At 40.5% G+C, this 15204-nt stretch overlaps 1 protein-coding gene across 1 annotated transcript in view; it reads left to right on the forward strand.

Moving 5' to 3' along the window:
• Nucleotides 1–7474, forward strand: part of CRABP1 (cellular retinoic acid binding protein 1) — a 36885-nt gene extending 29411 nt beyond the window's left edge. Inside the window, exon 4 of the mRNA XM_040343092.1 lies at nt 6259–7474. Within this exon, the coding sequence (XP_040199026.1) occupies nt 6259–6309 (51 nt within the window). The 3' untranslated portion in view covers nt 6310–7474. The remainder of the gene's footprint in view (nt 1–6258) is intronic.
• The last annotated feature ends 7730 nt before the right edge of the window (nt 7475–15204 follow it).

Raw genomic sequence — 15204 nt, forward strand, 5'->3', positions numbered from 1 at the left:
AATACACTAGGTGTATACGCCTTCCATTTCTGTTTTTCTTGTAGTTCCTTTCAGATTACCCCATCTGAGGAAGGCAGCATCCACCTAGCTTTGGGATACCATATATACCTTTTACACCACCATTTTATCTGATATCCGTTACGTCACACCTTGGAAGACCTATTAGCGCTGGAAGTGACTGTGTTTTTTGTATTTGAACTAAAAAGAGCTGCATGGTCAAGTTGCCAGAAAGAAGCCTTCTTTGTATCCTGAGCAATTCTTCTGCCAGTTATGGCTGCATCGTTCTTGGTCCACCTGACCATGGCTTGGTATCAAAGAGCCCCTATTTTCCACTTATTAATAAGTGATTAAACAGTACTGACTGGCATATTTAAGGCTTTGGATATGTTGTTATATCCTTTTCCACCTTTGTAAAGTTTCATTACCTTGTCATGCAGGTCTTTTGACTCCTTCTTTTTTACCTCCTCATGGATCAGTGTCTAGCCTGCTTAGTGCATCCATGTGAGAGCTAACAAACTCATTGACTATTTATACACAGACACTAATTGTGATTTAAAAAGCCAGAAATGTGGGAAATTAACCTTCAATTGCCATTTTAAACTGTGTGTCACCTTCTGTGTCTGTACCAAGGCCAAACATTCCAGGGTATGTAAACTTTTGATCAGGGCCATTTGGGTGATTTCTGTTATCATTATGATTTAAAAGGGAACCAAAAACTATGTGATAATAAATGGCTTCATGTGATTGCTATTAATAAATAAAAGACAGTTTTTTGGCATGGTCGGTCATATTATCAATATTAATGCCAAAATTTCACAATATCTGCAAGGGTATGCAAACTTTTGAGCACAACTGTATATAAAAATATTATATTATAAATTAAAATATGGAGCATGGCTCACATGGCTCAGCATGTGATGAATTAACACAAAGTATAGGCAGACAGCAAGGAGCTTGAACAAGAGCCTCCTGTTTAATCAGTAGCATCCATGTTACAACAACTACTGCTCCTCGCCCCCAGATCACATGACTAAGACTGTTAACTGTTTCCTAACATGCATAAGGAACTAGGGTTAACAATTAAATTTGAAGTATAACATAAGGCATACACATCATTACTCTCAAGTACGAAACATTTAATATGAGACAAAGTCCCTCCATATGTTTGGTTTAATAGCTCGACCATAGCGAGTGAAGGTAACCGCTGGCTCATCATCCATAGGATTGGTGTCCAGTTCAGAGTCACTTCCAGCATTATCACATGCTGATACTTTTATGCTGTCTTCGGCATCCTCAGTCGAGTAAATATCCATGTTTAGGACTTCTGTGCCATAATGGGCTTGTTCTTTATCTCTATTGTCATTCAGTTCCTCTAATGATGTATCCACGGCAGTGTCTGGACGAAGATGACGCCTGTTTCTTCTCAGCTTCTGTCCTCACTTGGTTTCCATTATATATGATTTTAGTGAATTGGCTTCTTTTATAATTCAAGCAGGTTCCCATGTATTCCCTGTGACTTTGTGTCGCACAGGTTGCCCAGCACAGAGTAGACAAAGGGATTTTGTGGATTTATCAAAATATAGTTTTTGCCTTTCCATGTTTATGGTCCTCCGAGCTGGTACTCAATCATGTGGGATAGACTAAGGCTGCAACTTACGTGGTGCAATAGGCACTGTGGTCCTCAATGTTCTATCCATTAGCAGCTGTGCAGGCGAGTATAACCCTTCAATAGGTATTGCACGATAGTTTAACAGTCCTAGGTACACATCCTGCCCTGATGATTGCACTTTCAGTATAATGGATTTGGCTATGTCAACATACTTCTCTGCTAGACCATTGGCCTGTGGGTGATCCTTGCTTCTGGGGTCTGTGCCTGACTCCCCATTCACGCAGGAAGCACTGGAACTCAACACACGAGAATTTTGGCCCATTATCAGACACAAGTTCTTCACACACTTCATGTCTTTAAAGTTTTAAAAGCCCATCCAGACCTAAACCCTATTGAGCATCTCTGGGGCATCCTCAAATGGAAGTTGGAGACGCGCAAGGTCTCCAACATTCACCAGCTCTGTGATGTTGTCACGGAGGAGTGGAAGAGGACTCCAGTGGCAACCTGTGAAGCTCTGGTGAACTCTATGCCCAAGAGTATTAAGGCAGTGCTGGAAAATAATGGTGGCCACACAAAATATTGACACTTTGGTCCCAATTTGGACATTTTCACTTAGGGGAGTACTCACTTTTGTTTCCATCGGTTTAGACATTAATGGCTGTGGGCCAAGTTATTTTGAGGGGACAGCAAATTTACACTGTTATACAAGCTGTACACTCACTACATTACATTGTAGCAAGGTGTCATTTCTTCAGTGTTGTCACAAAAGATATAATAAAACATTTACAAAAATGTGTAAGGCGTGTACTCACTTTTGGGAGATACTGTATATATAATGTTGGGGGTTCTAAATAATTCTCCAATGAATAAAAAAAAAGATGATTTTTACATGTATGTGAGGAATTTCAGAACTGGCCTGGGGTACAGTGGTTAACCATTATCACCAATCCCTGCTCCAGAGAGGATCTTGCAGTCTAGTACCACTAGCTCAGTTATACAAAGGAACACATTGTTTTGACAGGTACTGACTCCAACTTCCGGTTGAATCGCTACGCTGATCAACCAGAAGTTTTCCTTCCCCCCGCCCACAACCTTCTGGGACATGTCACAGGTCCCAGAAGGCTGCAGGACCATCACAAAGCACAGCAAGGAATCACAGCCGGCTGCCCACAGTAAACATGCCGGTGTCGGGGAAGTGAAGACTGGTGGAGAACCGATACGGATGAGGACAGTGCAGGACCTCTAGACAGGTGAGTGTCCTTTTATTAAAATGCAAAAAGTTTGTTGGAAAACATACAAACGCCAAGCAGATTCTGTTTCCGTTGGAGACTGAGTTCTGCATTCTAGCACTACAAATCAAGAGTGTAACAGTCTGTGCTGCATTTGCGTAGGGAGATGGTGTGAAACTCAAAATGTTTGGTAATGCCAAAGGTTACTGTTATTCTGCTAATGAGTTTTTGTAGCAGTGACAAAGAACACACTGCTGTTTCTCACCCCCACTGTGGCCAATGAAGGCAGCATCATTAAATCACATTGTACCCAGCCCCCATTTACACTTAGCGATATTAATGCCTCTCATTAGTATATACAGATGAGCTGGCCAGACAGTCAGGTCAACAAAAACACATTAACACAAGAAAGCCTTTGTTAGCTGACCAAATAGCTTGTTAACATTACACATATACAAAGAGGTTGTTGTGTTATTGCTCATTAAAACCGTGGCCTAAAAAACGTTCCTCTTCAAAATTGCCTTTAGTATTATTTTCAACCTTATCTGAAAAAAATAAAAAAATAAATCACCCCAAATTTGACTTGCTTGTCTTTTTGCCATGGGTCACACACCAGTCTGGCAGCAAAAGACATTGCTGGAATACAGCAGATTGGCCATGTGAGAAAATTGCTAGTCTATTGTTAGCCTATAATTCTCTAGGGATAATTTAAAAAAATCTGGATGGAAATAAAGTGGAGAAGATGTTCATACCATGCAGATTTTACTTTTGAAAAAAATATATCATTTTTGCATTTCATTTCTATATTATAAAATATACTATTGATCTGTGGGAGTTGGAGAATGTGATAAAAAACAGATTATGTTGTCTAATTAAAGTATTTTTCATTTCAGTTATAACCCTTGTCAGAATTTTTTCCCGCCATCTGTGTTGCATTGCATATATTTACCTTTACTTACTGTCCTATAGCCAAACAGGAAGTGAGAGGAAATCCCCCCAAGTTACTAGAACTAGTGTCCCCATTGGACGATTTCCCCTCTATTACTTTTCTGGGGACAACCCAAAATTTGTGATTTTCCTTTACTTTTACTTTCAATAATAATGGTAAACAGTACAAATAGAGAAGGATAATCTCCTTAACGGGGGCACAGGCAACATATCTAATCACTCTCCACTCTATCCAAAACTAAAAAAAAAAGTTTTGCCTTTAGTTATACTTTGTCAGCTGAAAGTAGAACATTAGTTAGAAAATAAAGTGATATTAAAGCTTGTTTTTTTTGTATTTTTTTTAAAATAACAAACATGTTATACTTACCTGCTCTGTGCAATAGTTTTGTACAGAGCAGCCCCGATCCTTTTATTTTTGGGTACCTCGCAGGCGCCCCTGGCTTCTCCCCCTCGAGCAGTGAACCTAGAGAAAGCGGCTTTCCCTGGGGACACCAATGTGCACTCGCTCCATAGCGGCTGCTCTACGTGTCCATAAGACACATTAAGCCGCAGCTCCCTCTGCTCTCTCCTCATTGGCTAACTGGTGGCGATTGACAGCATTGGGAGCCAATGAGCTCCTGCTGCTGCCTCAGCCAATGAGGAAAGGGAGTCCCAGGACAGCTGAGTCTCTTGTGCACATCGCTGGATTGAGAGGGGGCTTAGGTGAGTATTATATGGGCTGTGAGGGGAGCAGCACACAGAAGGTTTACTTTGATGCATAGAATGCATGAAAGTAAAAAACCTTCAGCCTTTACAATCACTTTAAGTCCTGCTAGATCACTTCAGGCTGGTCCCTTTTGCAGGTATACATTAGCTATGTAAAACATTCAAAGCCCTGGGCTTCAGCAAAATGGCAGCCTCTGGCAAGAAGAAACAGGAGCAATCATGGAGAAAATTTCCAGCACACACTAATTTTGGTAGCAATATTAATTAATGTGAACTGTGTATTCCTTGCTAAAGAACATTATTTTTTATCAAGTTGTTATGGGTAAAGTTCCACATTATTAGGCACCTCTTAGCTGTCATCAGCTTCCAAACCAGCTGCAGTCACCTTCCCTCCTCTCTGCCTTGTCCAATCAAAGAACACATCCCCACCTTGTCCAATCAGAGAATGATCAGAGAAAGCCTTGTATTTATTGACCTGGAAGATCACAGTTATCACTGTAGTAATCTCAACTACTACAGTAGTTTCCATCTTCCCCAGCGGTCCATCAGGTTAAGATCAGGCAAAGTGGTACACGATCTAAATCCAGAGAGTGGTCAGGCAGGCATACATACATGAGCTGGGGGTGAAGTAGAAAATCAGCAGGCTAGAGAGTAGTCAAGAATTCAGGCAGATGTTCATACACGGTAATCAAAGTCACAAAGCTATCACAACACCCAGGGAGCTAGTCCACACAAACAGGCACTGATAGACAGGAAGTGCTGATATTTATGGGCTGTTTTGATTGTAAATTGTCCACAGCTGGTAGCAGGTGGGGCTAGTGAGTCCAAGGTAATGCATCAAACTGAGAGAACATTGCCACAACTCCAGAGCTCCTCCGTGGCACAACAGGTAAGACTGCAGCTGTGGGACCAAGAACATCCCTGTTCAAATACACCCAGGTACATGACAGAAGCTCAGTTTGCTGCTGCTTCTCCTCCCCCCAGCTCCTATGCAGCTGAGAACAGAAGAAATTTGATCACTCAAAAAAAAAAGGGGGGGGGGGAATGTATAATGTATTTTTAAATCTATACAAAAATGTTTTGCCTTTCATTTCTATTTGATTGTTTACAATAACCTTAGGCTGCTATAAAGAATAAAGGCACCCTCTACTTAGTAGAAAATTGTATTAAAATACTATTTAGCTGAAACTGTAAAGTTACCACACATTTGTATTATTTTACCTAATGTAGGAGGAAAGTCTTGCACACAGGATTTTCTTTTGTGCATTGTGTATATAAGTGTTTCTAAACTCCAGTCCCCAAGCGCCCCAACAGGTCATGTTTTCAGGATTTCCCTCAGATGAAACGACTGTTGTAATTACTAAGGCAGTGAAACTAATCAAATCGCCTGTTCAAAATAATGGAAAGCCTGAAAACATGACCTGTTGGTGGTGCCTTGAGAACTGGAGTTGAGAAATACTGGTGTATATACATAAATGAATACATTTAACAATGCAGCCAAGCAGTTAGTTGGAAAACATTTCAAAAGTAATTTTATATCAGTTCTGTCTGCCATGAGAGGATTTTATTCTAACAAGCTAAAATTTGTAAAATGTGCTAGAGAATGAATATATACTGTGCATCTATCTATCTATCTATCTATCTATCTATCTATCTATCTATACAAATATAATAATTTAACAAATCTATGATATCAGAAATTAGTGAGGGTAGTGAAAATGTTGAAAAAATGTTGTCCTGTGTCTAATTTTGCATATTTTTTTCCAGGTTTTTGGGGCAGACGATGTGGTCTGTACACGGATATATGTGAGAGCATGAATACAAAGTCATATATGGTCTCACATCCATTCTATACCCATCAGTTATGTAAGGATCCTGCTACACCAGCTCATCTGTTGTATACTTTAAGGTTGAAATAGTATTGTCATTCACTAGTAGAATCAGACTGCGCTCTTACAAAATGCAGTGTTTTATAGTAGTGGTGCCCAAAGCTCACGCGGCATGAATTACCAATGATCCTTAAAAGCTCAGAGTGCACTGGTGCTATTTCAGTACATATTGCCAAGCAACGATGTCACTACATTTTACTGCTGATCAAACAATAATTAGTCTACTGACCTTTATGGACAGCCTTTTCTTTAGTAGATTTCATTAGAAACTCTAGAAATAATAGGCAATTGAATGCATACATTGATAAGTTGAACAATATATCTCACACACCCAGGGCAAATTAACAAATTCCAAACAAACATTTAGCACCTTTGAGATTGCACCAAACTTAAATTTGTTGTGCCAAGTAGAAAAGCAGCCATTTCTGCTGTGTACATAGTGACCTATGCCTTAATAATATATTTATGTGTGTCCAAACCCTCCAGGTATAAAATAGCTTTTGGAATAATTGACAGCTCTGTCCTTTCTGTTACAACAGGATTATGGGTTGTGGTATGGTGATAATTTAGCATGTATTATAATTCCCCACGTCAGATAATTTTTTTTTACATATGCATATTTTCATAATTGTGGGCATTATTGGCAAGGAAATATTAAACTTTTCCTCAGAAAAGTAATTCTAATGCTACCATATTGGCAAAAGAATGAAGATACAGGAAACACACATATAGATAATTACATGCAAAGTCTACCAGGTCTGTCTGGACTTTTTTTGTATTGCTGGATTATGTTATAATATAAAACAAGGTATTGTTTCATGTTATAGGAAAATATTTCACCAGATTATGGATAAGCATTTTATTCTTTTAAAACGTGTTGCCTTGCATTTGCCCGGAAAGCTCTTGGAACAAAATTCACTAGAGGGTATATCCACAATTTTAGAAATTTCTAAAATTAATAATAAGTCAGGCACTCACATGAAGGGCTCACAATTCAAACATTATTAAGGCTGATCTTCATGCTGATATAAACACCACTAATTGCAATTATGTATTCAATAAAAATAATTAAAGGTATTTAAGAATACAAATAGTATATGTGCCTGAATCTGTTTTCATGTCAGTCTCCTGTAATCCCCTGTACAGCAGCATTACCAGGATTTGGCTTTTTGCGATTCTGCACTGCGTCCATTTACCTGACAATTGCGCGGTCGTGCGACATGGCTCCCAAACAAAATTGAAGTCCTTTTTTTCCCCACAAATAGAGCTTTCTTTTGGTGGTATTTGATCACTTCTGCGGTTTTTATTTTTTGCGCTATAAACAAATATAGAGCGACAATTTAGAAAAAAAAGCGCAATATTTTTTACTTTTTGCTATAATAAATATCCCCCAAAAATATATATATAAAAAAAACGTTTTTTTTTCCTTAGTTTAGGCCGATACGTATTCTTCTACATATTTTTGGTAAAAAAAACACAATAAGCGTTTATTGATTGGTTTGTGCAAAAGTTATATCATCTACAAAATAGGGGATAGTTTTATGTCATTTTTATTAATATTTTTTTTTTTACTAGTAATGGCAGCGATCAGCGATTTTTTTATCGTGACTGCGACATTATGGCGGACACATCGGATACTTTTCAGTGCAATAAAAATGCATTGATTACTGTGTAAATGACACTGGCAGGGAAGGGGTTAACAACTAGGGGGCGAGGAAGGTGTTAAGTGTGTCCTAGGGAGTGATTCTAACTGTGTGGGGGCTGGGCTTACTGTGACACAACACTGATCGCTGCTCCCGATGACAGGGAGCAGAAGATCAGTGTCATGTCACTAGGCAGAACAGGGAGATGCCTTGTTTACACAGGTATCCCCCTGTTCTGCAGCTCCATGACAAGGTCGCGGGGACACCGGCGGACATCGAGTCCACCGCCATGGTCACGGAGCTTGCGGCAGGCTTGCTGCCGGTGACGCGCACACCCACACAGCGGCACGTGCACGCCCACACGGCGGCAAATTTAAATGGACGTACATGTACGCCCATTTGCCTGTCTGTGCCAATTTGCCAATGTAAATGTTTGAGCGGCGGTTCGGCAAGTGGTTAATGGAGAAAGGTTCAGCACTAGAAGCCAATCATGCTGACAGACAGACAACAGATTGGAAGAGGGATAACCTGTATGCTTAACTGGCAATCATCAGGCAGGAGGGCATTGGTGGGAATAATTCATGGTCTAACTGTGCTGTTGCAGTGAAGTTCAACTGAAGGCAAAGAAGTGAAAAAATCCAAAAGACAGGTAACAAATTTCATTGCGAAAAATGCCAGCAACTCAGTATACACATCTATTAGAACTTTATTTGCTACAGTGTGCAAAATTCTAACACATTTCTGCTAATATTAGCTGAAACGCATTCGTATTTTGCACACTGTGTCTACTTACATTTAGCAAATAAAGTTCTAATAGAGAGGTATACCGAGTTGCTGGCATTTTTCAGTATAGTCTGATAGCATTGGGAACAGAACATCCCGGCCTGTGCATCAGTCTCCAGCACAGAATCTTGGATTGAGCAGTAGAGCTGGGGCATGATCTACAGTGCAGATGGAAAGTATTCACAGAGCTTCACTTTTTACACATGTTGTTATGTTACAGCCTTATTCCAAAATAGATTAAATTCATTATTTTCTTTAAAATCCTACAAACAATACCCCATAATTACAATGTGAAAGACATTTGTTTAAAATCTTTGCAAATTCATTAAAATAAAAAAGAAACAAAATCCCATGTATGTAAGTATTCACAGCCTTTGCTCAATACTTTGTTGAAGCACCTGTGGCACCAATTACAGCCTCAGGTCTTTTTGAGTATGATGCTTCTAGCTTGGCAAATCTATTTTTGGGCAGTTTCTTTCATTCTTCTATGTAGGACCTCTCAAGCGCCATCAGGTTAAATGGGGAGCGTCAGTGCACAGTCATTTTCAGATCTCCCCAGAGATGTACAATCGGGTTCAAATCTGGGCCCTGGCTGGGCCACTCAAGAACATTCACAGAGTTGTCACATAGCCACTGCTTTGTTATCTTGGCTTAGAGTCGTTGTCCTGTTGGAAGATGAACCTTCACCCCAGTCTGAGGCCCAGAGCGCTCTGGAGCAGGTTTTCATCAAGCACGTCTCTGTACATTGCTGCATTCATCTTTACCTCATCCTGACTAGTCTCCCAGTTCCTGCCACTGAAAAACATCCCCACAGCATGATGCTGCCCCCACCATGTTTCACTGTAGAGGTGGTATTGGCCAGGTGATGAGTGGAGCTTGGTTTCATCCACACATGACGCTTGCCATTCAGGCTAAAGATTTCAAACTTGGTTTTCATCAGACCAAAGAATTTTGTTTCTCATGGTCTGAGAGTCCTTCAGGTGCCTTTTAGCAAACTCTAGGCGGGCTGTCATATGCCTTTTACTGAGGAGTGGCCTCTGTCTGGCCACTCTACACTACAGGCCTGATTAGCGAAGTGCTGCAGAGATGGTTGTTCTTTTGGAAGGTTCTCCTCTCTCCACACAGAAACACTGGAGATCTGTCAGAGTGACCATCAGGTTCTTGGTCACCTCCGTGACTAAGGCCCTTCTTCCCCAAAACACTCAGTTTGGCTCGGCTGCCCACTTTAGGAAGAGTCCTGGTAGTTCCATACTTCTTCTGTTTGCAGATGATGGAGGCCACTGTGCTCATTGGGACTTTCAATACGGCAGAACATTTTCTGTACCCTTTCCCATATCTGTACCTCAATACAATCCTGTCTTGGAGGTCTACAGACAATTCCTTGGACATCATGGCTTTGTTTGTGCTCTGACATGCACTGTTAACCGTGGGACCTTATATAGACAGCTGTATGCCTTTCCAAATCATGTGCAGTCAAGTGAATTTACCACAGGTGGACTCCAATCAAGTTATGGAAACATTTCAAGGATGATCAGTGGAAACAGGATGTGCTGAGCTAAATTTTGAGTGTCATGGCAAAGGCTGTAAATATGTACATGTGATTTTTTTACATTTTAATTTTTAATAAATTTGCAAAGATTTCAAACAAACTTATTTCATGTTGTAATTATGGGGTATTGTTTGTTGAATTTTTGGGAAAATAATGAATTTAATCCATTTTGGAATAAGGCTGTAACATAACATAATGTGGAAAAAGTGTAGCGCTGTGAGTACTTTCCAGATGCACTGTATCTTTCTACTTGTAGGTAACACAATTCCTCTATAGGTATTTCAAATGTGTGTTTATCTGCCAGCCTGGAGGTAGTTTACTGCATTGTTTAAGAGTCACATGAAATAATCAGTGTCCCATACCCAATGTTAAATTGATAGGCTTTTCAATGGGACTAATCAGATATGGATTCCAGGAATTGGATTGGAGCCTAGGTTCACACAGGGCTGCAGGAATTAAGCCCTGTAAGTTCAGCTGAACTCATATGATTTCAGTCCCTCGTCAGTCTCGATTTTGGCCGCGATTACAGAGACATCGCAAAAAGTAGTACAGAAACTACAAAAACAGAGACTACAGAAATGTGGCGTTGCACGAATTAGGACAGTACTATTTGACCAATTTGACATGCGATTTGACATGTCAAATCGCATGTCAAAATGCACCAGTGTGAACCAGGACTAAGAATTGGTTTAAGGAATAGACATAATGGGGTTTATTTACGAAAGGCAAATCCACTTTGCACTACAAGTGCACTGCAAGTGCATCTGGAAGTGCAGTGACTGTAGGTCTGAGAGGGACATGCAAGGAAAATAAAAAACAGAATTTTTGATTGCGCATGATTGGATGATAGAAATCTGCAGAGCTTCCCCTCATTTCGATTTTCCCCTCAGATCTACAGCGACTGCACTTCCAAGTGCACTTGCAGTGCACTTTCAGTGCAAAGTGGATTTGCCTTTGGTAAATCAACCCCAATGACTCACAAATTCTACTGTCTGAAGGCTTTCAGTTGCCACTGCTGCCCTGCAATATATTCTGGGAAGTCCTAACATTGCAAATGTGTTAGCAATATACAGTATATGGCACTCTACAGGACTGGTGGCTTTAAACATTGCATTAAACACAAAGATCACAGTGTGGCCTTACAAGATGCCTAGATGTGCATTGGTTTTAGAAATGGTTTTCACTACAATCTTCATAAATTTAGCAGGGAACACTTAGGCCTCGTACACACGACCGTTTTCCTCGACAGGATCCAACAAGAAACTTGGTGGGAGAGCTTTTTTGCTGAGGAAAACGGTCGTGTGTACGTTTTTCATAGAGGAAACTGTCGAGGAACTCGACGAGGAAAAAAGAGAACAAGTTCTCTTTTTCCTCGTCGGGAGTCTCAATTTCCTTGTTGTGTTCCTCGTCGGGCTGGTTTTCGACGAGAAACACAATCGTGTGTATGCTAAGAAACCCGTGCATGCTCAGAATAAAGTATGAGACGGGAGCGCACCTTCGGTAAAAGTAGCGCTTGTAATGGAGATAACACATTTTTTACACTGTAACAGACTGAAAGGTGCAAATCGTCTCTTACCAAACTTTTACTTAACACGCAGTAACATGAGATTAGCAAAAGCAGCCCCAAGGGTTGTGCCAGTGGAATCGAACTTCCCCTGCCGTTGTATGTGTTGTACGTCACCACGTTTGAGAACGAGGAGATTTTGTCTTGACCGTGTGTACGCAAAGCAAGCTTGCCGAGTTTCTCGACAAGCCTAACAAGGAACTCGTCGAGGAAAACGATGTGTCTTTTCCGACGAGTTCCTCGGTCGTGTGTACGAGGCCTTACTGTTGCTGTGAAAAATCTTGTCTCCTGCAGATTCTCTATTTAAAACTATTATGGGGAAAAAAATCAAAATCATGTATGTTGGGAAAACACAAGGTGTATGTAGCACTGTATTCTCCAACAAAGTGGTGTTCATTGGAACAAGCCCACCATTAATGGAGAATAACATACACATGGCACTACATAAAAAATAAAATGCATATCCAGAGCCTGATTACCAGTTTGCTGCCTATAAAGTATGGACAGTATTCTTTTTTTGGGTTTGAAAAAAACCCTATCATAATTCCATTAATTTCTATAGTTTTCCCCCTGAATTAAAATAAGCTCCAGGTGAATGTAGAGAATTTTATGTTCAGTAATGATTAGTGAAACCTTTACACGGTTTTGCCATTTTAACAATGGGGTGGTTGTGATAAAGGTGTCTGAACCATGAATAATGAAAAAGCCTGTTATGACGCAAGGAGTAAGATTTCATTTTTTACCAAGGCTGCATTTCATAAGGACGCAGTCTGTCATTTATACCTTATTACCACAGGGGACTGGACTACACTACAAAGCACCACTCCCTTCAATAACCATACCTTGAACAATGTTCTTTGTATTGTGTACTGTGCCTTTGATCAGTGTCTCATTATACATCTGCTCTTGTTACTCTGTGATTTAATAAAGTTATTTCAATAAAAAAAATATTTTGTTATGTTTTCTAAGAAGCAACACATGTCTGCCTTATAACGTGGAAACTGACAAAATGATTAAACCCGCACCATTCTAAAACAGATGTTACCTAGATGTATGCTACTTTTTGAATGATCAAGGAGGGAAATTCATAGGACTATGTTTAAATTTACACTACAGATGTGTATAATTAGCATAAGGCAAATCAGTTAAAATGCAACTTTACCAACAACCTTTTTTAGTTTAGAATACATGTGGAAGAGACTGGCATTTTCTTTTGCTGTCATTGTACAGGTTGGGTAGATTTGAAGCAGTGCTATAGTATCCCAGATAGCAAGAATAACTGGCCACAAATGTGTGGCAGTGTAAAAGGGTGGTGGTGTCTGCGCTGTGATTAGTAAATGGTGCAAAACTCACGGTGTGTGTAAGTTGACCATAGAATGAGTCCTAAATCTAAGTGGGTGGTGAACAAGTGCAAAACAAAGTAATAGAAGCAAGGTAGGTAGGGAAGATGCTTAAACAAGCACAATAATCAAAATAAACATAGTGAACATAGTGTCCCTTCACCTGCATCATCTGAGGGAGACATCCAGCGCTGAACCCCCCCCCCCCTCTCTGTTTGAGTATCTGTGGATTGAAGGAAACAGCAGGGTAAATCCAGGTATCCTGATACCCAGCCCCCCTTCTGACTATCTGAAGTTGGAGAGAGTCGCAAGGAGAAAATCAGGAATCTACACAGGACCATTAGCGAACTCGCTGTTCGTTGGAGATAGGCCCACTATTCATTGCCTCTATGTGAGTGCATGTCTATGTGATTCATCATCTATCTTTCAAAGTGTCATCACAGTATTATGCCATGTCTCCCCTCTGATGTTTTTTACATGTCCATCTGCTGCTGAGTCCTTCAGCCATCGCCATTTGCTGCTGCTCGAGCTTGCATCCCTTGGGATCATTTGTTGGCTATCCGTGCTATAGCCGTGAGGTGAGGATTTGGGGACCACCTGAGGTGTCTTGCACTGAAGTCTTTGCCATCAGCACGGAATTGTGGATTTGTTCTATTTTTTTGGGAGCACTCTTTATAAGACTTTATTTTTGTTTGTGTTTTTATTTTTATTTCTTCAGGATTGTCTAGATTTGCCACTAGATGCTATACTAATATCGATACATCTGCCTTTTTTTGGCCACTTGCACTGTATGTGTTTGGGACTTCACGGTCACTGTGATATCACTTGTCACTACTGTATGACCCAGTGTTTCAGATCGACCTTTCTAGGTTCACTATGTTTATTTTGATTATTGTGCTTGTTTAAGCATCTTCCCTACCTACCTTACTTCTATTACTTTGTTTTGCACTTATTCACCACCCACTTAGATTTAGGACTCACCCTATGGTCCACTTACTCACACCGTGAGGTTTGCACCATTTACTAATCACAGCGCAGACACCACCACCCTTTTACATTTATCTTACTTTTCTGGCAAGGACAGTCTACCAGGTGTTTGCTAGCAGTGCCCCCTAGCTGCAGTCCCCGATAGCGCAGGAGCTCACTTTACAAATGTGTGGCAGTGTTGAACTGTAAGTCTGTTAACTTGCTGCACATTTTCATTGGCAAGTAGTATACTTGCAGAGCACTTGAAGCCGTTCTAGTTGACACTTTTCCAATTTGTAGCAAATTTGCGTGGTAAGTCTCTAGCAAAAGCAAAGTTGCAATGGTGAGTCTACAGCAAAAGTTTTGCAAGTCTACATTATGAAAATTCAGCCACAGTGCCCTCTGTGGTGGGATGACTATTGCACAGGTAGTGCTGTTGCATTCGTTTGGAGAGGCACGGAAGTTCAAGGCAGACGCTGTGAAACTTGTGAAGTCTGGCAAGTCTAGCAATAGCTTAACAAGTTATTTACAAACTTGCAGCACAATTGATTGTTATCTGGAATAAAACTATTTTCCAGCAAGTAGAGTTTTTGTAAAAATAGACTTTGTATGTCTCTGGCAAAAAAATATTCTTCATACCTGTCTGCTAGCGATTTCTTTTTTCCGCATGTACACTCACTGCAAAGCATTCACAGTGCAGTGAACAGTCATGGTCCACTCTCAGTATCTGTAAAATGAACACTTATCTTTGAGTTTGAGCTGACAACTCTGCCACTGCTGTAGTGAAATTCAATGCAGGGTTGTTAGCCCTGCCTTAAGAACACCTCCCCCTTATGTTTTGGAGATGGGGAGGTGTTCTGTAGTCCTAAAGGTAGTACTGGGGAGGGCTGACAACACTCCTTGGGATTTTTGTGCAGCAGAGGCACTGTGCAGTCAGCTCACTACAGGACGTTAGGCTCTCAATGAAATTCTGGCAGAT

This window comes from Rana temporaria, chromosome 3 (genome assembly GCF_905171775.1).
Source record: "Rana temporaria chromosome 3, aRanTem1.1, whole genome shotgun sequence".
NCBI classification, from domain to species: Eukaryota; Metazoa; Chordata; class Amphibia; order Anura; family Ranidae; genus Rana; species Rana temporaria.